This window comes from Salvelinus namaycush, unplaced genomic scaffold (assembly GCF_016432855.1).
Source record: "Salvelinus namaycush isolate Seneca unplaced genomic scaffold, SaNama_1.0 Scaffold693, whole genome shotgun sequence".
In the NCBI taxonomy this organism is placed as follows: Eukaryota; Metazoa; Chordata; class Actinopteri; order Salmoniformes; family Salmonidae; genus Salvelinus; species Salvelinus namaycush.
This window is the reverse complement of record NW_024061412.1, coordinates 81,811-108,492: the sequence shown is the minus strand read 5'-3', so window position 1 is coordinate 108,492 and position 26,682 is coordinate 81,811. Positions and strand designations below refer to the sequence as shown.

General features: G+C 47.5%; 1 protein-coding gene across 1 annotated transcript in view; it reads left to right on the top strand.

The window, feature by feature from the left end:
• The window catches only part of LOC120042460 (dual specificity mitogen-activated protein kinase kinase 1-like), a gene marked incomplete at its 5' end in the record, with an annotated part of 45,150 nt that extends 20,697 nt beyond the window's left edge, over positions 1-24,453 (top strand). Inside the window, 6 exons of the mRNA XM_038987299.1 lie at positions 6,506-6,630; positions 8,806-9,016; positions 17,474-17,538; positions 17,923-17,981; positions 19,968-20,013; positions 22,145-24,453. Of these exons, the coding sequence (XP_038843227.1) occupies positions 6,506-6,630; positions 8,806-9,016; positions 17,474-17,538; positions 17,923-17,981; positions 19,968-20,013; positions 22,145-22,258 (620 nt within the window). The remainder of the gene's footprint in view (positions 1-6,505; positions 6,631-8,805; positions 9,017-17,473; positions 17,539-17,922; positions 17,982-19,967; positions 20,014-22,144) is intronic.
• Between the last annotated feature and the right edge of the window lie 2,229 nt (positions 24,454-26,682).

The window sequence follows — 26,682 nt, the reverse complement described above, 5'->3', positions numbered from 1 at the left end:
TATGGCGTTACAGTTCATCCTCACAATGTAACTCATGACTGTCAGAGTGGATGGCTCTTCATAGTGTCCCGATATTAATATCTGGGAAATAATCCGATTTTTCACCGGACTGTAGTGAACGCTGTTGTCTGCTTTACTTCAGCCGGTTAGAAGGGGGGATGAGACTCGCACTGTTCTCGGTCTAAATATCCCCATACTCCAGTACATGACTGGTCTGTCCCTCCATGGTTCTAGATTTACTTCAGTACATGACTGGTCTGTCCCTCCGTGGTTCTAGATTTACTCCAGTACATGACTGGTCTGTCCCTCCGTGGTTCTAGATTTACTTCAGTACATGACTGGTCTGTCCCTGCGTGGTTCTAGATTTACTCCAGTAAATGACTGGTCTGTCCCTGCGTGGTTCTAGATTTACTCCAGTACATGACTGGTCTGTCTCTCCATGGTTCTAGATTTACTCCAGTACATGACTGGTCTGTCCCTCCATGGTTCTAGATTTACTCCAGTACATGACTGGTCTATCTGTCTCTCCATGGTTCTAGATTTACTTCAGTACATGACTGGTCTGTCCCTCCGTGGTTCTAGATTTACTGCAGTACATGACTGGTCTGTCTCTCCATGGTTCTAGATTTACTCCAGTACATGACTGGTCTGTCTCTCCATGGTTCTAGATTTACTCCAGTACATGACTGGTCTGTCCCTGCGTGGTTCTAGATTTACTCCAGTACATGACTGGTCTGTCCCTGCGTGGTTCTAGATTTACTCCAGTAAATGACTGGTCTGTCCCTGCGTGGTTCTAGATTTACTCCAGTACATGACTGGTCTGTCTCTCCATGGTTCTAGATTTACTCCAGTACATGACTGGTCTGTCCCTCCATGGTTCTAGATTTACTCCAGTACATGACTGGTCTGTCTGTCTCTCCATGGTTCTAGATTTACTTCAGTACATGACTGGTCTGTCCCTCCGTGGTTCTAGATTTACTCCAGTACATGACTGGTCTGTCCCTGCGTGGTTCTAGATTTACTCCAGTACATGACTGGTCTGTCCCTCCATGGTTCTAGATTTACTCCAGTACATGACTGGTCTGTCTGTCTCTCCATGGTTCTAAATTTACTTCAGTACATGACTGGTCTGTCCCTCCGTGGTTCTAGATTTACTCCAGTACATGACTGGTCTGTCCCTCAGTGGTTCTAGATTTACTGCAGTACATGACTGGTCTGTCTCTCCATGGTTCTAGATTTACTCCAGTACATGACTGGTCTGTCCCTGCGTGGTTCTAGATTTACTCCAGTACATGACTGGTCTGTCCCTCCATGGTTCTAGATTTACTCCAGTACATGACTGGTCTGTCCCTCCATGGTTCTAGATTTACTCCAGTAAATGACTGGTCTGTCCCTCCATGGTTCTAGATTTACTCCAGTAAATGACTGGTCTGTCCCTCCATGGTTCTAGATTTACTCCAGTACATGACTGGTCTGTCTCTCCATGGTTCTAGATTTACTCCAGTAAATGACTGGTCTGTCCCTCCATGGTTCTAGATTTACTCCAGTACATGACTGGTCTGTCTCTCCATGGAGCAGGGGGAAGGGGTGGGGGTAGGGAGCAGGGGAATGGGGTAGGGTGAAGGGGTAGGGGTTGGGAGCAGGGGGAAGGGGTAGGGAGCAGGGGGAAGGGGTAGGGAGCAGGGGGAATGGGTAGGGAACAGGGGGAAGGGGTAGGGAGCAGGGGGAATGGGTAGAGAGCAGGGGGAATGGGTAGGGAGCAGGGGGAATGGATAGGGAGCAGGGGGAAGGGGAAGGGAGCAGGGGGAATGGGTAGGGAGCAGGGGGAAGGGGTAGGGAGCAGGGGGAAGGGGTAGAGAGCAGGGGGAAGGGGTAGGGAGCAGGGGGAATGGGTAGGGAGCAGGGGGAAGGGGTAGAGAGCAGGGGGAATGGATAGGGAGCAGGGGGAAGGGGTAGGGAGCAGGGGGAAGGGGTAGGGAGCAGGGGGAAGGGGTAGAGAGCAGGGGGAAGGGGTAGGGAGCAGGGGGAAGGGGTAGGGAGCAGGGGGAATGGATAGGGAACAGGGGGAAGGGGTAGGGAACAGGGGGAAGGAGTAGGGAGCAGGGGGAAGGGGTAGAGAGCAGGGGGAAGGGGTAGGGAGCAGGGGGAAGGGGTAGAGAGCAGGGGGAAGGGGTAGGGAGCAGGGGGAAGGGGTAGAGAGCAGGGGGAAGGGGTAGGGAGCAGGGGGAAGGGGTAGGGAGCAGGGGGAATGGGTAGGGAGCAGGGGGAATGGGTAGAGAGCAGGGGGAAGGGGTAGGGAGCAGGGGTCAGGGGTAGGGAGCAGGGGGAAAGGGTAGAGAGCAGGGGGAAGGGGAAGGGAGCAGGGGGAAGGGGTAGGGAGCAGGGGGAAGGGGTAGGGAGCAGGGGGAAGGGGTAGGGAGCAGGGGGAAGGGGTAGAGAGCAGGGGGAAGGGGTAGGGAGCAGGGGGAAGGGGTAGGGAGCAGGGGGAATGGGTAGAGAGCAGGGGAAGGGGTAGGGAGCAGGGGGAAGGGGTAGGGAGCAGGGGGAAGGGGTAGAGAGCAGGGGGAATGGGTAGGGAGCAGGGGGAATGGATAGGGAGCAGGGGGAAGGGGAAGGGAGCAGGGGGAATGGGTAGGGAGCAGGGGGAATGGGTAGGGAGCAGGGGGAAGGGGTAGAGAGCAGGGGGAAGGGGTAGGGAGCAGGGGGAAGGGGAAGGGAGCAGGGGGAATGGGTAGGGAGCAGGGGGAATGGGTAGGGAGCAGGGGGAATGGTAGGGAGCAGGGGGAAGGCGTAGGGTGAAGGGGTAGGGAGCAGGGGGAAGGGGTAGGGAGCAGGGGGAATGGGTAGGGAGCAGGGGGAATGGGTAGGGAGCAGGGGGAATGGGTAGGAAGCAGGGGGAAGGGGTAGGGAGCAGGGGGAAGGGGTAGGGAGCAGGGGGAAGGGGTAGGGAGCAGGGGGAATGGGTAGGGAGCAGGGGGAAGGGGTTGGGAGCAGGGGGAAGGGGAAGGGAGCAGGGGGAAGGGGTAGGGAGCAGGGGGAATGGGTAGGGAACAGGGGGAAGGGGTAGGGAGCAGGGGGAAGGGGTAGGGAGCAGGGGGAATGGGTAGGGAGCAGGGGGAAGGGGTAGAGAGCAGGGGGAATGGATAGGGAGCAGGGGGAAGGGGTAGGGAGCAGGGGGAAGGGGTAGGGAGCAGGGGGAAGGGGTAGAGAGCAGGGGTCAGGGGTAGGGAGCAGGGGGAAGGGGAAGGGAGCAGGGGGAAGGGGAAGGGAGCAGGGGGAATGGGTAGGGAGCAGGGGGAAGGGGTAGGGAGCAGGGGGAAGGGGTAGAGAGCAGGGGGAAGGGGTAGGGAGCAGGGGGAATGGGTAGGGAGCAGGGGGAAGGGGTAGAGAGCAGGGGGAATGGATAGGGAGCAGGGGGAAGGGGTAGGGAGCAGGGGGAAGGGGTAGGGAGCAGGGGGAAGGGGTAGAGAGCAGGGGTCAGGGGTAGGGAGCAGGGGGAAGGGGAAGGGAGCAGGGGGAAGGGGTAGGGAGCAGGGGGAAGGGGTAGGGAGCAGGGGGAATGGGTAGGGAACAGGGGTCAGGGGTAGGGAGCAGGGGGAATGGGTAGGGAGCAGGGGGAAGGGGTAGAGAGCAGGGGGAATGGGTAGGGAACAGGGGTCAGGGGTAGGGAGCAGGGGGAAGGGGAAGGGAGCAGGGGGAAGGGGTAGGGAGCAGGGGGAAGGGGTAGGGAGCAGGGGGAATGGGTAGAGAGCATGGGGAAGGGGTAGAGAGCAGGGGGAAGGGGAAGGGAGCAGGGGGAATGGGTAGGGAGCAGGGGGAAGGGGTAGGGAGCAGGGGGAAGGGGTAGGGAGCAGGGGGAAGGGGAAGGGAGCAGGGGGAAGGGGTAGGGAGCAGGGGGAAGGGGAAGGGAGCAGGGGGAAGGGGTAGGGAGCAGGGGGAAGGGGTAGGGAGCAGGGGGAAGGGGTAGAGAGCAGGGGGAATGGGTAGGGAGCAGGGGGAAGGGGTAGGGAGCAGGGGGAAGGGGTAGGGAGCAGGGGGAATGGGTAGGGAACAGGGGGAAGGGGTAGGGAGCAGGGGGAAGGAGTAGGGAGCAGGGGGAAGGGGTAGAGAGCAGGGGGAAGGGGTAGGGAGCAGGGGGAAGGGGTAGAGAGCAGGGGGAAGGGGTAGGGAGCAGGGGGAAGGGTTAGAGAGCAGGGGGAAGGGGTAGGGAGCAGGGGGAAGGGGTAGGGAGCAGGGGGAATGGGTAGGGAGCAGGGGGAATGGGTAGAGAGCAGGGGGAAGGGGTAGGGAGCAGGGGTCAGGGGTAGGGAGAAGGGGGAAGGGGTAGAGAGCAGGGGGAAGGGGAAGGGAGCAGGGGGAAGGGGTAGGGAGCAGGGGGAAGGGGTAGGGAGCAGGGGGAAGGGGTAGAGAGCAGGGGGAAGGGGAAGGGAGCAGGGGGAAGGGGTAGGGAGCAGGGGGAATGGGTAGAGAGCAGGGGAAGGGGTAGGGAGCAGGGGGAAGGGGTAGGGAGCAGGGGGAAGGGGTAGAGAGCAGGGGGAATGGGTAGGGAGCAGGGGGAATGGATAGGGAGCAGGGGGAAGGGGAAGGGAGCAGGGGGAATGGGTAGGGAGCAGGGGGAATGGGTAGGGAGCAGGGGGAAGGGGTAGAGAGCAGGGGGAAGGGGTAGGGAGCAGGGGGAAGGGGAAGGGAGCAGGGGGAATGGGTAGGGAGCAGGGGGAAGGGGTAGGGAACGGGGGGAAGGGGTAGGGAGCAGGGGGAATGGGTAGGGAGCAGGGGGAATGGTAGGGAGCAGGGGGAAGGGGTAGGGTGAAGGGGTAGGGAGCAGGGGGAAGGGGTAGGGAGCAGGGGGAATGGGTAGGGAGCAGGGGGAATGGGTAGGGAGCAGGGGGAATGGGTAGGAAGCAGGGGGAAGGGGTAGGGAGCAGGGGGAAGGGGTAGGGTGAAGGGGTAGGGAGCAGGGGGAAGGGGTAGGGAGCAGGGGGAATGGGTAGGGAGCAGGGGGAAGGGGTTGGGAGCAGGGGGAAGGGGAAGGGAGCAGGGGGAAGGGGTAGGGAGCAGGGGGAATGGGTAGGAAACAGGGGGAAGGGGTAGGGAGCAGGGGGAAGGGGTAGGGAGCAGGGGGAATGGGTAGGGAGCAGGGGGAATGGGTAGAGAGCAGGGGGAATGGATAGGGAGCAGGGGGAAGGGGTAGGGAGCAGGGGGATGGGGTAGGGAGCAGGGGGAAGGGGTAGAGAGCAGGGGTCAGGGGTAGGGAGCAGGGGGAAGGGGAAGGGAGCAGGGGGAAGGGGTAGGGAGCAGGGGGAAGGGGTAGGGAGCAGGGGGAATGGGTAGGGAACAGGGGTCAGGGGTATGGAGCAGGGGGAATGGGTAGGGAGCAGGGGGAAGGGGTAGAGAGCAGGGGGAATGGGTAGGGAACAGGGGTCAGGGGTAGGGAGCAGGGGGAAGGGGTAGGGAGCAGGGGGAATGGGTAGAGAGCAGGGGGAAGGGGTAGAGAGCATGGGGAAGGGGAAGGGAGCAGGGGGAATGGGTAGGGAGCAGGGGGAAGGGGTAGGGAGCAGGGGGAAGGGGTAGGGAGCAGGGGGAATGGGTAGGGAACAGGGGGAAGGGGTAGGGAACAGGGGGAAGGGGTAGGGAGCAGGGGGAAGGGGTAGAGAGCAGGGGGAAGGGGTAGGGAGCAGGGGGAAGGGGTAGAGAGCAGGGGGAAGGGGTAGGGAGCAGGGGGAAGGGGTAGAGAGCAGGGGGAAGGGGTAGGGAGCAGGGGGAATGGTTTGGGAGCAGGGGGAATGGGTAGAGAGCAGGGGGAAGGGGTAGGGAGCAGGGGTCAGGGGTAGGGAGCAGGGGGAAGGGGTAGAGAGCAGGGGGAAGGGGAAGGGAGCAGGGGGAAGGGGTAGGGAGCAGGGGGAAGGGGTAGGGAGCAGGGGGAAGGGGTAGGGAGCAGGGGGAAGGGGTAGGGAGCAGGGGGAAGGGGTAGAGAGCAGGGGGAAGGGGTAGGGAGCAGGGGGAAGGGGTAGAGAGCAGGGGAAGGGGTAGGGAGCAGGGGGAAGGGGTAGGGAGCAGGGGGAATGGGTAGAGAGCAGGGGGAAGGGGTAGGGAGCAGGGGGAAGGGGTAGGGAGCAGGGGGAAGGGGTAGAGAGCAGGGGGAATGGGTAGGGAGCAGGGGGAATGGATAGGGAGCAGGGGAAGGGAGCAGGGGGAATGGGTAGGGAGCAGGGGGAATGGGTAGGGAGCAGGGGGAAGGGGTAGAGAGCAGGGGGAAGGGGTAGGGAGCAGGGGGAATGGGTAGGGAGCAGGGGGAAGGGGTAGGGGTAGGGAGCAGGGGGAAGGGGTAGAGAGCAGGGGGAATGGGTAGAGAGCAAACTGGAACTGACTGTACCCTCTTAAATGTTTCATGCCTCTCTTTCTCGCTCACCCTCTCTCTCTGCTTGGCTCCCTCACTGCCTGTCTCCCTCACTGCCTGTCTCCCTCTCTGCCTGTCTCCCTCTCTGCCTGTCTCCCTCTCTCTCAGATGTGAAGCCATCTAACATCCTGGTTAACTCGCGTGGTGAGATCAAGCTGTGTGACTTTGGAGTGAGCGGTCAGCTCATCGACTCCATGGCCAACTCCTTTGTGGGAACCCGCTCCTACATGTCTGTAAGTTACTACAGTTCTCTCCTGCTGCCCTCACACTCCTCAGCTTCTGTTCAGCCTTATTTATACCCTACATAGTAAACTCAGCAAAAAAAGAAACGTCCTCTCACTGTCAACTACGTTTATTTTCAGCAAACTTAACTTAACTTAACTTAACTATTTGTTTGAGAATAACAAGATTCAACAACTGAGACATAAACTGAAAAGTTCCACAGACATTATTCCAGAAATGGAATAATGTGTCCCTGAACAAAGGGGGGGGGGGGTCAAATCAAAAGTAACAGTCAGTATCTGGTGTGGCCACCAGCTGCATTAAGTACTGCAGTGCATCTCCTCCTCATGGACTGCACCAGATTTGCCAGTTCTTGCTGTGAGATGTTACCCCACTCTTCCACCAAGGCACCTGCAAGTTCCCGAACATTTCTGGGGGGAATGACCCTAGCCCTCACCCTCCGATCCAACAGGTCCCAGACGTGCTCAATGGGATTGAGATCCGGGCTCTTCGCTGGCCATGGCAGAACACTGACATTCCTGTCTTGCAGGAAATCACGCACAGAACGAGCAGTATGGCTGGTGGCATTGTCATGCTGGAGGGTCATGTCAGGATGAGCCTGCAGGAAGGGTACCACATGAGGGAGGAGGATGTCTTCCCTTTAACGCACAGCATTGAGATTGCCTGCAATGACAACAAGCTCAGTCCGATGATGCTGTGACACACCACCCCAGACCATGACGGACCCTCCACCTCCAAGTCAATCCGGCTCCAGAGTACAGGCCTCGGTGTAACGCTCATTCCTTCGACGATAGACGTGAATCCGACCATCAACAGGCCTACAAGCCCTCTGCCTTACAACAGGCCTACAAGCCCTCAGTCCAGCCTCTCTCAGCCTATTGCGGACAGTCTGAGCACTGATGGAGGGATTGTTGTTGTTGCCATTCTGTACCTGTCCTGCAGGTGTGATGTTCAGATGTACCGATCCTGTGCAGGTGTTGTTACACGTGGTCTGCCACTGCAAGGACGATCAGCTGTCCGTCCTGTCTACCTGTCTCCCTGTCTTAGGCGTCTCACAGTACGGACATTGCAATTTATTGCCCTGGCCACATCTGCAGTCCTCATGCCTCCTTGCAGCATGCCTAAGGCACGTTCACGCAGATGAGCAGGGACCCTGGGCATCTTTCTTTTGGTGTTTTTCAGAGTCAGTAGAAAGGCCTTTTAGTGTCCTAAGTTTTCATAACTGTGACCTTAATTGCCTACCGTCTGTAAGCTGTTAGTGTCTTAACGACCGTTCCACAGGTGCATGTTCATTAATTGTTTATGGTTCATTGAACAAGCATGGGAAACAGTGTTTAAACCCTTTACAATGAAGATCTGTGAAGTTATTTGGATTTTTACGAATTATCTATAAATAGCTACAGATAGCTACAGATACTTAACATAGTACACAACACAAGAACTACAAATAGCTACAGATAGCTACCATAGTACACAAGAACTACAAATAACTACAGATAGCTACCATAGTACACAAGAACTACAAATAGCTACAGATAGCTACCATAGTACACAAGAACTACAAATAGCTACAGATAGCTACCATAGTACACAAGAACTACAAATAACTACAGATAGCTACCATAGTACACAAGAACTACAAACAACTACAGATAGCTACCATAGTACACAAGAACTACAAATGGCGATCGCAAAATGGCGATCCTGCGTAGTTGGGTGCAGGGATGCCATTTTACGTTTATGTTTTTGCGTTTCGTACTACGTACAGAATGAATTATGCTTTAGGAGGACTGGTATAGTCTTGGGGACTCCATGGGGTAACATTTATGGTTTTTGCCCTAGCACTACATACCTGATTCAAATAATCAACTCATCATCAAACTTTATTTGTATTATTATTATTTGAATCAGCTGTATATTGCTAGGACCAAAACAGGAAACAGGAAACAGGAAACACTGACTGTAGGCAGTTTAGTTTTACATCTGAAAGGGTTCTACTTTTATTTCTTCTCTGTTTACTGTCTAGAATATAACGATGTATTTGTTGCTTGAAAAGCATTCAGGCAGTGTATCACTGTATTCACCAGAGAGCTTTGCACTATTTTGGCTCTTATCAGTCATCATGTCTCTCCACCCCCCCCCATCTCCCTCTCCTACCCCCCCAGCCGGAGCGTCTCCAGGGAACTCACTACTCTGTCCAGTCTGATATCTGGAGTATGGGTCTCTCTCTGGTTGAGATGGCTGTCGGACGCTTTCCCATCCCTCCCCCCGACTCCTGCGAACTGGAAATGATCTTTGGGTTCCCGGTGGAGGGGGACGCCTGTTCTAGTGACACCACCTCTCCCAAGCCCAGACCCCCCGGACGGCCAGGCAGCTGTGAGTGTCTGGGCTCTGGTCTAAAGATTTTTTTCATTGGCAAGATTAGCCAATTTAGGCATGACATGCCAGCAACAAACGCTGACACTACACATCCAAGTATATTCCCAATCTGGCCTTCATACCATCACGGTCACCTAATAATCCCCAGTTTACAATTGGCTCATTCATCCCCCTCCTCTCCCCTGTAACTATTCCCCAGGTCGTTGCTGCAAATGAGAACGTGTTCTCAGTCAACTTACCTGGTAAAATAACGGATAAATAAAAAAAATAAAAAATAAAAAAATAAAAATATCTGACAAAATGATGAATGAAATGTGTAATGATAACTTGGCTATATACACGGGATATCAGTACCAAGTCGATGTGCAGGGGTACGAGATAATGGAGGTAGATATGTACATATGTAACAGCAGTATACTGTAGGGTGAAGTAACTAGGCAACAGGATAGATAACAAACAATAACAGCAGCGTATGTGATGAGTCAATAGAGTTAGTGCAACAACAAAAAAGGGGGGGTCAATGTAGATAGTTAAATAGTTAACCAAATAGCTACCCAGACTAACTATTTAGCAGTGTTATGGCTTGGGAGCTGTTCAGGGTCCTGTTGGTTCCGGACTTGGTGCTCCGGTACCGCTTGCTGTGCGGAAGCAGAGAGAACAGTCTATGACTTGTGTGGCTGGAGTCTTTTACAATTTTTTATGGCCTTCCTCTGACACCGCCTGGTATAGGTCCTGGATGGCAAGGAGCTTGGCCCCAATGACGTACTGGGCCGTTCGCACTACCTTCTGTAGCGCCTTGTGGTCAGATGCCAAGCAGTTGCCATACCAATGTACTGGTATATACCAAGCGGTGATGCAGCCAGTCAAGATGCTCTCGATGGTGCAGCTAAAAACCTTTTTGAGGTTCTGAGGGCCCATGCCAAATCTTTTCAGCCTCCTGAGGGGGAAGAGGTGTTGTCGTGCCCTCTTCATGACTGTGTTGGTGTGTGTGGACCATGATAGTTCCTTAGTGATGTGGATACCGAGAAACTTGAAGCTCTCGAACCTGCTTTGTGGATGGGGGCATCCTCGGGCTTTCCGTTTCCACGATCCCTATAGGCTGTCTCATTGTCGTCAGTGATCAGGCCTATCACCGTCGTGTCGTCAGCAAACTTAATGATGGTGTTAGTGTCGTGCGTGGCCACGCAGTCATGGGTGAACGTTGAGGGTCAGCATGGCGGATGTGTTGTTGCCTACCCTCACCACCGGGGGGGGCCCGTCAGGAAGTCCCAGGGTCCTTAGCTTAGTGATGAGCTTGAAGGGTAATATGGTGGTGAACGCTGAGCTGTAATCAATTAACAACTTTTTAACATAGGTGTTCCTCTTGTCCAGGTGGGAAAGGGCAGTGTGAAGTGCGATTGAGATTGCGTCATCAGTGGATCTGATGGGGCGGTATGAGAATTGGAGTGGGTCAATGGTGTCTGGGATGATGGTGTTGGTGTGAGCCATGACCAGCTTTCAAAAGCATTTCATGGTATTCGATGTGAGTACTACAGGACGATAATAATTTAGACAGGTTACTTTGGCGTTCTTACGCACAAGGACTATGGCGGTCTGCTTGAAACATGTAGGTATTACAGACTGGGTCAGAGAGAGATTGAAAATGTCAGTGAAGTACTCATCCTGGTAATCCGTATGCGGCCTTGTGAATGTTAACCTGTTTATAGGTCTTACTCACATTGGCTACGGAGAGCGTGATCACATAGTCGTCTGGAACAGCTGGTTCTCTCATTGATTGTTCAGTGTTGCTTGCCTCCAGCAAGCATAGAAGGCATTTAGCTTGTCTGGTATGCTCGCGTAACAGGGCAGCTCGCAGCTTGATTTACCTTTGTAGACCGTGATAGTTTGCAAGCCCTGCCAGATAGATCCGACAAGCATCAGAACTGATGTAGTACGATTCAATCTTATTCCCGTATTGACGCTTTTCTTGTTTGTTGGCTCATCGGCGGCTGTAGTGGGATTTCTCTTAAGCTTCCGGGTTAGAGTCCCGCTCATTGCTAGCTACCATGACAAAGACCAAAGCCGGCGGGAGTACTGACTCTATAGCCACTCCTATCTGTCATATATTTAATCTGAGCCTAGAGGGAAGTCTTTGTCCTCAGGCCTGGAGGGAAGCCAAAGTAATGTCGCTATCCAAGAGTGGTAAAGCAGTCTTTACTGGTTCTAACAGCAGACCTATCAGCTGCCAGCACTTAGCAAACTGTTGGAAAAAAATGTGTTTGACCAAATACAATGCTATTTCTCTGTAAACAAATTAACAACAGACTTTCAGTATGCTTATAGAGAAGGGCACTCAACATGTACTGCACTGGACACAAATGACTGATGATTGGTTGAAAGAAATTGATAATAAGAAGATTGTGGGAGCTGTACTGTTAGATTTCAGTGCAGCCTTTGATATTATTGACCAGAACCTGTTGTTGAGAAAACGTATATGTTATGGCTTTTCAACCTCTGCCATATTGTGGATTCAGAGCTATCTATCTAATAGAATTCAGAGCTATCTATCTAATAGAACTCAGAGGGTTTTCTTTAATGGAAGCTTCTCTGATGTCAAATATGTAAATTGTGGTGTACCTCAGGGCAGCTCTCTAGGCCCTCTACTCTTTTCTATTTTCACCAATGACCTGCCACTGGCATTAAACAAAGCAGGTGTGTCCATGTATGCTGATGATTCAACCATATACCCATCAGCAACCACAGCTAATGAAGTCACTGAAACCCTTAACAAAGAGTTGAGGTCTGTTTTGGAATGGGTGGCCAGTAATAAACTGGTCCTGAACATCTCTAAAACTAAGAGTATTGTATTTGGTACAAATCATTCCCTAAGTTCTTGACCTCAGCTGAATCTGGTAATGAATGGCGTGGCTGTTGAACAAGTTGAGGAGACTAAATTACTTGGCGTTACCTTAGATTGTAAACTGTCATGGTCAAAACATATAGATTCAACGGTTGTAAAGATGGGGAGAGGTCTGGCCGTAACAAATAGATGCTCTGCTTTTTGACACCACACTCCTCAAAGCAAGTTCTGCAGGCTCTAGTTTTGTCTAATCTTTGTTATTGTCCAGTCGTGTGGTCCAGTGCTGCAAGGAAAGACCTAGTTAAGCTGCAGCTGGCCCAGAATAGAGCGGCACGTTTTGTCCTTAATTGTAATCAGAGGGCTAATATTAATACTATGCATACCAGTCTCTCTTGGCTAAGAGTTGAGGAGAGACTGACTGCATCACTTCTTCTTTTTATAAGAAACTTTAATGTGTTGAAAATCCCAAATTGTTTGCGTAGTCAACTTAGACACAGCTCTGTCACACGCACTTACCCCACCAGACATGCCACCAGGGGTCTTTTCACAGTTCCCAAATCCAGAACAAATTCAAGAAAACGTACAGTGTTATATAGAGCCGTTATTGCATGGAACTTCCTTCCATCTCATATTGCTCAAATAAACAGCAAACCTGGTTTCAATAAACAGATAAAGCAACACCTCACGGCACAACACCTCTCCTCTATTTGACCTGGATAGTTTGTGTGTATGCATTGATATGTAGGCTACGTGTGCCTTTAAAAATGTATGTAGTTCTGTCCTTGAGCTGTTCTTGTCTATTGATGTTCTGTATTATGTCATTCTGTATTATGTTTCATGTTTTGTGTGGAACCCCAGGAAGAGTAGCTGCTTATTTTGCTACAGCTAATAGGGATCCATAATAAACCCCAGGAAGAATAGCTGCTTCTTTTGCAACAGCTAACGGGGATCCTAATAAAATACCAAATATGATTCATGGAAAGTAGATTAAGGGCTAAATTGCTCAAATCCTGGACTATCCCTTTAACATTAGAGCTTGGACACCAGCTGTTTTTAACCAAGAGACACACCCCCTCCCCCTCTCAGCTTACCTGAGGCTGCCGTCCGATCTCGACAATGCATGGGCTCCCGAGTGCAAGAGGTATCACTACAGTCCCTGGTTCGATTCCAGGCTGTATCACATCCGGCCGTGATTGGGAGTGCCACAGGGCGGTGCACAATTGGCCCAGCGTCGTCTGGGTTTGACCGGGTTAAGCCGTCATTGTAAATAAGAATTTGTTTCTTAACTGACTTGCCTAGTTAAAATAAAGGTTAAATAAAAAATACAAATGGAAAAGCCAGCGAGGTTTATATTATCCATGTCCTCGTTCAGCCACTACTCTGTGAAAAGATATTACAGTTCTTCAGGTCTGGAACGGAGCTCGTCCAATTTCTTCTCTCTATTTGATTGTATGCAAAACAGGAAGGCAATGGTGATCTAGATGCTCGCAGACGTAGTCCAATCATGATGCCGCCTCGCTTGCCCCGCTCTTTCGCCCTCCGCTTCCTCTTTCGAGTTCTTGGGATCAGGGCCCGGGGTAAGCATAAGATCCAGAGCTGCCGACTCATTGAAGTTTAAATCTTCATCCAAATCGAGGTTAGGGATCGTTGTTCTGATGTCCAGATGTTTGTTTTTTTCAGTCATAGCAAATTATGGCGGAAACATTATGTACAAAAATTGTTAAGATCAACAACAATAAAATAAAACACAAACAAAAAATACAAAATAGCACTAGTCAGGAGTCTGTAAGATGGCAGCTATCCTCTACAGTGGCATCTCATCTTGTCTGGGTCAGGAGTCTGTAAGATGGCAGCTGTCCACTACAGTGACATCTCATCTTGTCTGGGTCAGGAGTCTGTAAGATGGCAGCTATCCACTACAGTGGCATCTCATCTTGTCTGGGTCAGGAGTCTGTAAGATGGCAGCTATCCTCTACAGTGGCATCTCATCTTGTCTGGGTCAGGAGTCTGTAAGATGGCAGCTATCCACTACAGTGGCATCTCATCTTGTCTGGGTCAGGAGTCTGTAAGATGGCAGCTATCCACTACAGTGGCATCTCATCATCTTGTCTGGGTCAGGAGTCTGTAAGATGGCAGCTATCCACTACAGTGGCATCTCATCTTGTCTGGGTCAGGAGTCTGTAAGATGGCAGCTATCCACTACAGTGGCATCTCATCTTGTCTGGGTCAGGAGTCTGTAAGATGGCAGCTATCCTCTACAGTGGCATCTCGTCATCTTGTCAGGAAATCCCAGGAAAAGCTATACTATACTAGGCTACAAAGCGATAGGACATATATTTAGTTATGCTTTATACTAGACCCAAATAGCACTGGTCAGAAGTCTGTCTGTAAGATGGAAGAGAAGCAGGTTTGATGTACATAATTGCTGAATGTAAAAACAGGACTACAGCATCAGGCCAAATGAACACACAGGGAAAGTTGAGGAGAGAAAGTGCGTTCGTGTGATCCCTTTTGACCGGTTACGATAACATTGTTGCACCGATGCATTGAAAATAGTTGCACAGGACAGACCGAGAGATGAGCACAGTGGAAATGAAGACCCAAAGGAATTGACACCCATCAGAAAAAAAGGATAATCACTTGAGCAACGAGGCAATGCCATGCTGTAAAAAGATGTGCAGGCTAAACAGCGTTTGTTATTGAATTGCTACATTTAAACATACGTTTCTATATTATATTTCATTACATGTACATTGAAGTATTATTTGCAGAGATGTAAAGAGGAAGTCCAATCCGTCACTGGATAGTTTCATCTCAATCTCTTCATTCAAAGACTCAATCATGGGACACTCTTACTGACAGTTGTGGCTGCTTTGCGTGATGTATTGTTGTCTCTACCTTCTTGCCCTTTGTGCTGTTGTCTGTGCCCAATAATGTTTGTACCCTGTTTTGTCCTGCTACCATGTAGTGTTGCTACCATGTTGTCATGTGTTGCTGCCATGCTATGTTGTTGTCTTAGCTCTCTCTTTATGTAGTGTTGTCTCTCTTGTCGTGATGTGTGTTTTGTCCTATATTTATATTGTATTTATTATTTTTATTTTTAATCCCCCGTCCCCGCAGGAGGCCTTTTGCCTTTTGGTTGGCCGTTATTGTAAAGAAGAATTTGTTCTTAACCGACTTGCCACGTTAAATAAAGGTTCAATAAAAATCTAATAAAAATCACTTTCGCTGTTAGACTGTACCCATTGCATTTTTGCTATGAGGTGGATTGTAATTGTTGTTATGTTAAATTTGTGTAGTTCAGTCCTTGTGCTGTTCTTGTCTATTGATGTTCTGTATCATGTTTCATGTTTTGTGTGGACCTCAGGAAGAGTAGCTGCTGCTTCAACAACAGCTAATGGGGGATCCTAATAAAATATTAAATAGCATAATGCTTATCTATACAATCCTCTCAGATCTCTGGGCCCATATTCACCAAAACCTTTCAGAGTAATAAGCGCTGATATAGGATACCTGTTTCCTTTTGATCATAATGAATACAATTACATAAACAAGGAGGATCTGATCCTAGATCAGCACTCTGAGACACTTGGTGGCTACTGGACCCAGATCTCAGGTCTGTGTGACAGAGAGCACTCATTCATCTCCTGTGTGTTATTACAGGTTATACTGATTACAACATGAGGAGCCTGGCCAACTAGCAGGCTTATTGAGAGTTAACCCTCAGCCTGTGGGCCAGACAGCAGACCTACTTATTGAGAGTTAACCCTCAGCCTGTGGGCCAGACAACAGATCGGACTTATTGAGAGTTAACCCTCAGCCTGTGGGCCAGACAGCAGACCTACTTATTGAGAGTTAACCCTCAGCCTGTGGGCCAGACAACAGACCTGACTTATTGAGAGTTAACCCTCAGCCTGTGGGCCAGACAGCAGACCTACTTATTGAGAGTTAACCCTCAGCCTATGGGCCAGACAACAGACCTGACTTATTGAGAGTTAACCCTCAGCCTGTGGGCCAGACAGCAGACCTATTTATTGAGAGTTAACCCTCAGCCTGTGGGCCAGACAACAGACCTGACTTATTGAGAGTTAACCCTCAGCCTGTGGGCCAGACAACAGACCTGACTTATTGAGAGTTAGCCCTCAGCCTGTGGGCCAGACAGCAGACCTACTTATTGAGAGTTAACCCTCACCCTGTGGGCCAGACAACAGACCTGACTTATTGAGAGTTAACCCTCAGCCTGTGGGCCAGACAGCAGACCTGACTTATTGAGAGTTAACCCTCAGCCTACGGGCCAGACAACAGACCTGACTTATTGAGAGAACCCTCAGCCTGTGGGCCAGACAACAGACCTGACTTATTGAGAGAACCCTCAGCCTATGGGCCAGACAACAGACCTGACTTATTGAGAGTTAACGCTCAGCCTATGGGCCAGACAACAGACCTGACTTATTGAGAGTTAACCCTCAGCCTATGGGCCAGACAACAGACCTGACTTATTGAGAGTTAACCCTCACCCTGTGGGCCAGACAACAGACCTGACTTATTGAGAGTTAACCCTCACCCTGTGGGCCAGACAACAGACCTGACTTATTGAGAGTTAACCCTCAGCCTGTGGGCCAGACAACAGACCTGACTTATTGAGAGTTAACCCTCAGCCTGTGGGCCAGACAGCAGACCTGACTTATTGAGAGTTAACCCTCAGCCTGTGGGCCAGACAACAGACCTGACTTATTGAGAGAACCCTCAGCCTATGGGCCAGACAACAGACCTGACTTATTGAGAGTTAACCCTCAGCCTGTGGGCCAGACAACAGACCTGACTTATTGAGAGTTAACCCTCAGCCTGTGGGCCAGACAACAGACCTGACTTATTGAGAGTTAACCCTCAGCCTGTGGGCCAGACAGCAGACCTACTTATTGAGAGTTAACCCTCAGCCTGTGGGCCAGACAGCAGACCTACTTATTGAGAGTTAACCCTCAGCCTACGGGCCAGACAGCAGACCTGACTTATTGAGAGTTAACCCTCAGCCTGTGGGCCAGACAGCAGACCTGACTTATTGAGAGTTAACCCTCAGTCTGTGGGCCAGACAGCAGAGCTGACTTATTGAGAGTTAACCCCTCTGTCCTGTTTCTGTCTTCCCTCAGCCTATGGGCCAGACAACAGACCTGACTTATTGAGAGTTAACCCCTCTGTCCTGTTTCTGTCTTCCCTCAGCCTGTGGGCCAGACAACAGACCTGACTTATTGAGAGTTAACCCTCAGCCTATGGGCCAGACAACAGACCTGACTTATTGAGAGTTAACCCTCAGCCTATGGGCCAGACAACAGACCTGACTTATTGAGAGTTAACCCTCAGCCTGTGGGCCAGACAACAGACCTGACTTATTGAGAGTTAACCCTCACCCTATGGGCCAGACAACAGACCTGACTTATTGAGAGTTAACCCTCAGCCTGTGGGCCAGACAGCAGACCTGACTTATTGAGAGTTAACCCTCAGCCTGTGGGCCAGACAACAGACCTGACTTATTGAGAGTTAACCCTCAGCCTATGGGCCAGACAACAGACCTGACTTATTGAGAGTTAACCCTCTGTTCTCTTTCTGTCTTCCCTCAGCCTGTGGGCCAGACAGCAGACCTCCTATGGCTATCTTTGAACTGCTGGACTATATAGTTAATGAGGTGAGTAAAGACTGTTACAATCAGGTTTGGAGTCCATTTGAGTTTAAGGCAGTAAATTCAGGAAGTAATTTGAACTAAAAAAAAATTGAAATCTACAATACATTTTTTTTTTTTTAATTGCTTCTACTTTTCAGTTGATTCATAAATCCTGGTTACAGTATTATAGACCATCTCTGATGTAAGGTATTGGTAACCCTGCCTGCATTCCCATGTTGATTGGGATGGTGGTATACTGAACTATGAATGCTTTACACGAATGACTGCCTGCCTGCCTTCCCCGGAAAGCCTGCATGTCCTGCGTGTAATTTCATCACGGCTCAATCGTTTATATATCCTCTCCTTCCGCTATGATGTGATTGGACCATCTTGTTGATGTTTTTTCAGCCTCCTCCTAAGCTGCCTGGTATTTTCGGCGCTGAATTTCAAGACTTTGTGAATAAATGGTAAGTATTAAAACAAAAAGCGACTACTTATAAAGTTGTTGATTAAAAACACACTGGGCCTGTTTGTTGTTGCAGCTCGGGAAGGCAATGAATCCCACTTCAGTTCAGACATCAGCTTTCAACGTTGACAACGCTGCCACCTAGTGGTACGTGTGTGTAGTAGCAATGGCACGGAGTCGGTGCTTTGAGTACACCCACAGACTATCCATTACATTGGCCAGATACTCTAGTAAGGGCAGCTCTAACAATGAACAGAAATGTCTTCGAAAATGGCAGGCAGTCGGGAAGAAGGACTATTCTAGACAACCAGAGGGCATATTCGCGTGTTAACAACAGGCACAACTCTCATATAAAAATTGTTTTTTTACCAACGTTGCCGGGATGTCACGTGTCCTAATCATTACGAAACTTCTATTGGTCCAATAAGCTACACGTGATATACCAGAGAGGAAGAGAGGGATAAACTGGGCTCAAAATCTGCCTTCTCCAGCAGGTTGCGTTTTTGTTTGTTTTTCTTCACTCACCAAAAGCGAGGAGTTTTTGTAAAGAGATCAATAAAGGAGTGTCGAATTTGGTTAAGAAAAAAATGTAATGGCTTATGTGGTGCATGTAGCTCATTTGATCAAATATACTGTAATGAAACAGGCAGGGAGCAGGTCTCGAACCCTCGACCTTCTAGCCCGAGGTCCGGCGCGCTATCGACTGTGTCGCAAAAGCATACTCGTGCGGCAGAGACGATTTCCGCGCTTATAAACCCAGGGATGTTACAATACGTTTCATAATGCATAGGTTGTTACGAGTCTACTGATATAAGTAGGACACGTGACATCCCGGCAACTTAGATTTTTTTTAAACTATGGCAGCATTCAAAAACACTTCAAAGACAAACCCTCTCCCCTCAGCCCTCAAATGAAGTGGACACTTCTGATGACGTTTCATGACGTCTGACGAGCCCTTGCAGGGCGAGGGGAGGAAGAAGTGATTTTTAAATGAACTGCTTGGATTCTTTACATACGATAGAAATAAGCTGAAACATTTTTATGTAATTAATTTCATTTTTCTTTTGGCCAAATTTCATATATACAAATGTAAATTTACAAACAAAAAAACACATTTTCTTACCCTTACAAAAATACATTGAACTGTATTTTAAGACTGTTAAATACTCTACTAACAAAAAAGCTGTTAGAATTGTAAGTGTATGTATGTCCCTTAGCCCCGCCCCCTATACCCCCTAGCTCGATTGTCCATTGTATATAATATATATATACTTGTGTTCCCTCATGTACTTTCTGTATTGATTTGTTGTTAAAAAATAATAATAATAAAAAATAAAATAAAATAAAAAGATTTTTAAATGAACCGCCCTTGCCCGGAAATTCGTCACCGGTTTTCAGTCACCAGTAGCTTGTCGGTGCTTTATATGCGCTACAGTCAATTATGAGTGGATGTCAACTTATATTAACTATATAATTATTAATATACTAACGTTATCCTGCCTAGCTACTTCGGAAGAAGGAAAATATTTTATTTCTACAATTTCCAAAAGTTAACCAAACAAAAACATCATTACTTTTATGAGACGTGTTTGTTCATTAGTAGCACAATTTCTAACTTATTTACATTCGTTTTTACTTACACTTGTATGTTGACGTTTTAAGTTTTGGCTGACTTTTCTTAGCGGATGTACAATCATCGCGAATTGAATTATGGGGCGTTTCAGGCCCTTGAAGTTAACATTTTATTTAACCTTTATTTAACCAGGAAAGTCAGTTAAGAACAAATTCTTATTTACAATGACGGCCAAACCTGGACGACGCTGGGCCAATTGTGGGCCGCACTATGGGACTCCCAATCACGGCCAGTGATTGTGATACAGCCTGGATTCGAACCAGGTTGTCTGTAGTACTGAGAGCTTCTGCTAAATGGAATGTATTATTATTAGTAGTAGTATTATATAACGTACATACTTTTATTTGTTGACAGTTTGATCAAGAACCCAACAGACAGGGCAGACCTGAAGCAGTTGATGGTGAGTGGATTTATTTTGTTCCCAATGTAGCGGTGTGTTGTGATCCTTCTCTCTCTACTGAAAAACAACAGATTCTATACTGTGGTATTATGTATGTATAAAGGGTTAGGGTTATGTATAAAGGGTTATGGTTATGTATAAATGGTTAGGGTTATGTATAAAGGGCTAGAGTTATGTATAAAGGGTTAGGGTTATGTATAAAGGGTTAGGGTTATGTATAAAGGGTTAGGGTTATGTATAAATGGTTAGGGTTATGTATAAAGGGTTATGTATAAAGGGTTAGGGTTATGTATAAAGGGTTAGGGTTATGTGTAAGGGCTAGGGTTATGTATAAAGGGTTATGTAAAAAGGGTTAGGGTTATGTATAAAGGGCTAGGGTTATGTATAAAGGGCTAGGGTTATGTATAAAGGGTTAGGGTTATGTATAAATGGTTAGGGTTATGTATAAAGGGCTACGGTTATGTATTTAGGGTTAGGGTTATGTATAAATGGTTATGTATAAAGGGCTACTAACCCTTATACATAACCCTAACCCTTATACATAACCATAGCCCTTTATACATAACCCTAGCCCTTTATACATAACCCTAACCCTAAATACATAACCGTAGCCCTTTATACATAACCCTAACCCTTTATACATAACCCTAACCCTTTATACATAACCTTAACCCTTTATACATAACCCTAACCCTTTATACATAACCCTAACCCTTTATACATAACCCTAACCCTTTATACATAACCTTAACCCTTTATACATAACCCTAACCCTTTATACATAGCCCTAGCCCTTTATACATAACCCTAACCCTAAATACATAACCGTAGCCCTTTATACATAACCCTAACCCTTTATACATAACCCTTTATACATAACCCTAACCCTTTATACATAACCCTAGCCCTTTATACATAACCCTAGCCCTTTATACATAACCCTAACCCTTTATACATAACCCTAACCCTAAATACATAACCCTAACCCTTTATACATAACCCTTTATACATAACCCTAACCCTTTATACTAACCCTAAATAGATAACCGTAACACTAAATACATAACCCTAACCCTTTATACATAACCCTAACCCTAAATACATAACCCTAGTGCTTTATACATAACCCTAACGTGTTATACATAACCCTAACCCTAAATACATAACCCTAGTGCTTTATACATAACCCTAACGTGTTATACATAACCCTAACCCTAAATACATAACCCTAGTGCTTTATACATAACCCTAACGTGTTATACATAACCCTAACCCTAAATACATAACCCTAGTGCTTTATACATAACCCTAACGTGTTATACATAACCCTAACCCTAAATACATAACCCTAGCCCTTTATACACAACCCTTTATACATAACCGTAAGGTTATGTATAAAGGGTTAGGGTTATATATTTAGGGTTACAGTTATGTATTTAGGGTTATGTATAAAGGGTGACCATGTGTTCTTTCTGCTTGTATTTTGTGTAATTTACGGCTCATATGTAAAATAGACCTTGGTGTCAGTAGGACTTCCTGGTTAAATAAAGACCCGTTGGTGTCAGTAGGACTTCCTGGTTAAATAAAGAGACCTTGGTGTCAGTAGGACTTCCTGGTTAAATAAAGACCCGTTGGTGTCAGTAGGACTTCCTGGTTAAATAAAGAGACCTTGGTGTCAGTAGGACTTCCTGGTTAAATAAAGAGACCTTGGTGTCAGTAGGACTTCCTGGTTAAATAAAGACCCGTTGGTGTCAGTAGGACTTCCTGGTTAAATAAAGAGACCTTGGTGTCAGTAGGACTTCCTGGTTAAATAAAGACCCGTTGGTGTCAGTAGGACTTCCTGTTTAAATAAAGACCCGTTGGTGTCAGTAGGACTTCCTGGTTAAATAAAGACCCGTTGGTGTCAGTAGGACTTCCTGGTTAAATAAAAACCTGTTGGTGTCAGTATGACTTCCTGGTTAATGTAAATCCAGGCAGGCAGAGGCCATGTTATTGTAATCAGACAGCTTCTCTTCATCCGTGTATAGTAGAGGCCTACCATTTCTAAAGGACATTTGTTTTGAGAGTTCTTTTAGTAAGATTCCAGTCAGGGTGATATTAACCGTGTCTCTCTTGACTGACGTATCTCCAGGTTCATCAATTCATCAAACAGTCAGAGGCAGAGGAGGTGGACTTCGCAGGCTGGCTGTGTAGCACCATCGGACTCAACCAGCCAGTCACCCCAACACACAGTGTGGGCATGTGATGGCCCTTCTATACACCTTAGGGATATGTCCCAAATTAGTTCTCCTTCTGACCAAAAGTGTGCACTTGTTCACTTCCCTTCAATGATTTGAAAGTGGTGGAAACTCCCACGAGCTCATGCTTCCACCAATCCAATTTTTTGGGGGGAAGCAGCAAACAAGTGCACACTTAAGGAGATATTGGGACACACACCTGCTTAGCCAAACACTCATAGCCTGTATTCAAACAGAATTGCTTTGTTTCATTGGGGTGGTATTTAATAAGGACAACATGTAGGTCTGATGTTTTAATAAAGGACAATGTGTAGGTCTGCTGTTTTAATAAAGGACAATATGTAGGTCTGTTGTTTTAATAAAGGACAATATGTAGGTCTGCTGTTTTAATAAAGGACAATATGTAGGTCTGCTGTTTTAATAAAGGACATTATGTAGGTCTGCTGTTTTAATAAAGGACATTATGTAGGTCTGTTGTTTTAATAAAGGACTATATGTAGGTCTGTTTTAATAAGGACAATATGTAGGTCTGCTGTTTTAATAAAGGACAATATGTAGGTCTGCTGTTTTAATAAGGACAATATGTAGGTCTGTTGTTTTAATAAAGGACAATATGTAGGTCTGCTGTTTTAATAAGGACAATATGTAGGTCTGCTGTTTTAATAAAGGACAATATGTAGGTCTGCTGTTTTAATAAAGGACAATATGTAGGTCTGTTGTTTTAATAAAGGACAATATGTAGGTCTGTTGTTTTAATAAAGGACAATATGTAGGTCTGCTGTTTTAATAAAGGACATTATGTAGGTCTGCTGTTTTAATAAAGGACATTATGTAGGTCTGTTGTTTTAATAAAGGACAATATGTAGGTCTGTTTTAATAAGGACAATATGTAGGTCTGTTGTTTTAATAAAGGACAATATGTAGGTCTGCTGTTTTAATAAGGACAATATGTAGGTCTGCTGTTTTAATAAAGGACAATATGTAGGTCTGTTGTTTTAATAAAGGACAATATGTAGGTCTGTTGTTTTAATAAAGGACAATATGTAGGTCTGCTGTTTTAATAAAGGACATTATGTAGGTCTGCTGTTTTAATAAAGGACATTATGTAGGTCTGTTGTTTTAATAAAGGACAATATGTAGGTCTGTTTTAATAAGGACAATATGTAGGTCTGTTGTTTTAATAAAGGACAATATGTAGGTCTGCTGTTTTAATAAGGACAATATGTAGGTCTGCTGTTTTAATAAAGGACAATATGTAGGTCTGCTGTTTTAATAAAGGACAATATGTAGGTCTGTTGTTTTAATAAAGGACAATATGTAGGTCTGCTGTTTTAATAAAGGACATTATGTAGGTCTGCTGTTTTAATAAAGGACAATATGTAGGTCTGTTTTAATAAGGACAATATGTAGGTCTGTTGTTTTAATAAAGGACAATATGTAGGTCTGCTGTTTTAATAAGGACAATATGTAGGTCTGCTGTTTTAATAAAGGACAATATGTAGGTCTGCTGTTTTAATAAAGGACAATATGTAGGTCTGTTTTAATAAGGACAATATGTAGGTCTGTTGTTTTAATAAAGGACAATATGTAGGTCTGTTGTTTTAAGGACAATATGTAGGTCTGTTGTTTTAATAAAGGACAATATGTAGGTCTGTTGTTTTAATAAAGGACAATATGTAGGTCTGCTGTTTTAATAAAGGACAATATGTAGGTCTGCTGTTTTAATAAAGGACAATATGTAGGTCTGCTGTTTTAATAAAGGACATTATGTAGGTCTGTTGTTTTAATAAAGGACAATATGTAGGTCTGTTGTTTTAATAAAGGACAATATGTAGGTCTGCTGTTTTAATAAAGGACTATATGTAGGTCTGCTGTTTTAATAAAGGACATTATGTAGGTCTGTTTTAATAAAGGACAATATGTAGGTCTGTTTTAATAAGGACAATATGTAGGTCTGTTGTTTTAATAAAGGACAATATGTAGGTCTGCTGTTTTAATAAGGACAATATGTAGGTCCGTTTTAATAAAGGACAATATGTAGGTCTGTTGTTTTAATAAAGGACAATATGTAGGTCTGCTGTTTTAATAAAGGACAATATGTAGGTCTGCTGTTTTAATAAAGGACAATATGTAGGTCTGCTGTTTTAATAAAGGACATTATGTAGGTCTCCTGTTTTAATAAAGGACAATATGTAGGTCTGTTGTTTTAATAAAGGACAATATGTAGACTTGGGAAACTGTCTGAGCATTCACTGCCCCCCCCATAATAGAATATTATTGCTAAGTCTGTCACCTTCCCCACTGCCTCTAAATAGGGTTCTCCTCTATGACTATAGGCCTGCCACCTTCCCCACTGCCTCTAAATAGGGTTCTCCTCTATAACTATAAAGGCCTGCCACCTTCCCCACTGCCTCTAAATATGGTTCTCCTCTGACTATAAAGGCCTGCCACCTTGTGACACAACACTGGATTTACAGGTACTGTAACGCCTACCTGCCAGACTATACAGGTACTGTAACGCCTACCTGCCAGACCATACAGGTACTGTAACGCCTACCTGCCAGACCATACAGGTACTGTAACACCTACCTGCCAGACCATACAGGTACTGTAACGCCTACCTGCCAGACCATAGTCACTGTAACGCCTACCCGCCAGACCATACAGGTACTGTAACACCTACCTGCCAGACCATACAGGTACTGTAACACCTACCTGCCAGACCATACAGGTACTGTAACGCCTACCCGCCAGACCATACAGGTACTGTAACGCCTACCTGCCAGACCATACAGGTACTGTAACGCCTACCTGCCAGACCATACAGGTACTGTAACACCTACCTGCCAGACCATACAGGTACTGTAACACCTACCTGCCAGACCATAGTCACTGTAACGCCTACCTGCCAGACCATACAGGTACTGTAACACCTACCTGCCAGACCATACAGGTACTGTAACGCCTACCTGCCAGACCATACAGGTACTGTAACACCTACCCGCCAGACCATACAGGTACTGTAATGCCTACCTGCCAGACCATAGTCACTGTAACGCCTACCTGCCAGACCATACAGGTACTGTAACGCCTACCTGCCAGACCATACAGGTACTGTAACGCCTACCTGCCAGACCATACAGGTACTGTAACGCCTACCTGCCAGACCATACAGGTACTGTAACGCCTACCCGCCAGACCATACAGGTACTGTAATGCCTACCTGCCAGACCATAGTCACTGTAACGCCTACCTGCCAGACCATACAGGTACTGTAACACCTACCTGCCAGACCATAGTCACTGTAACGCCTACCTGCCAGACCATACAGGTACTGTAATGCCTACCTGCCAGACCATACAGGTACTGTAACGCCTACCTGCCAGACCATAGTCACTGTAACACCTACCCGCCAGACCATACAGGTACTGTAACGCCTACCCGCCAGACCATACAGGTACTGTAACACCTACCTGCCAGACCATACAGGTACTGTAACACCTACCTGCCAGACCATACAGGTACTGTAACACCTACCTGCCAGACCATACAGGTACTGTAACGCCTACCTGCCAGACCATACAGGTACTGTAACGCCTACCTGCCAGACCATACAGGTACTGTAACGCCTACCTGCCAGACCATACAGGTACTGTAACGCCTACCCGCCAGACCATACAGGTACTGTAACGCCTACCCGCCAGACCATACAGGTACTGTAACGCCTACCCGCCAGACCATACAGGTACTGTAACGCCTACCTGCCAGACCATACAGGTACTGTAAAACCTACCTGCCAGACCATACAGGTACTGTAACGCCTACCTGCCAGACCATACAGGTACTGTAACGCCTACCTGCCAGACCATACAGGTACTGTAACGCCTACCTGCCAGACCATACAGGTACTGCGACGCCTACCTGCCAGACCATACAGGTACTGTGACGCCTACCTGCCAGACCATACAGGTACTGTAACGCCTACCTGTCAGACCATACAGGTACTGTAACACCTACCTGCCAGACCATACAGGTACTGTAACACCTACCTGCCAGACCATACAGGTACTGTAACACCTACCTGCCAGACCATACAGGTACTGTAACGCCTACCTGCCAGACCATACAGGTACTGTAACGCCTACCTGCCAGACCATACAGGTACTGTAACGCCTACCCGCCAGACCATACAGGTACTGTAACGCCTACCCGCCAGACCATACAGGTACTGTAACGCCTACCCGCCAGACCATACAGGTACTGTAACGCCTACCTGCCAGACCATACAGGTACTGTAAAACCTACCTGCCAGACCACAGGTACTGTAACGCCTACCTGCCAGACCATACAGGTACTGTAACGCCTACCTGCCAGACCATACAGGTACTGTAACGCCTACCTGCCAGACCATACAGGTACTGCGACGCCTACC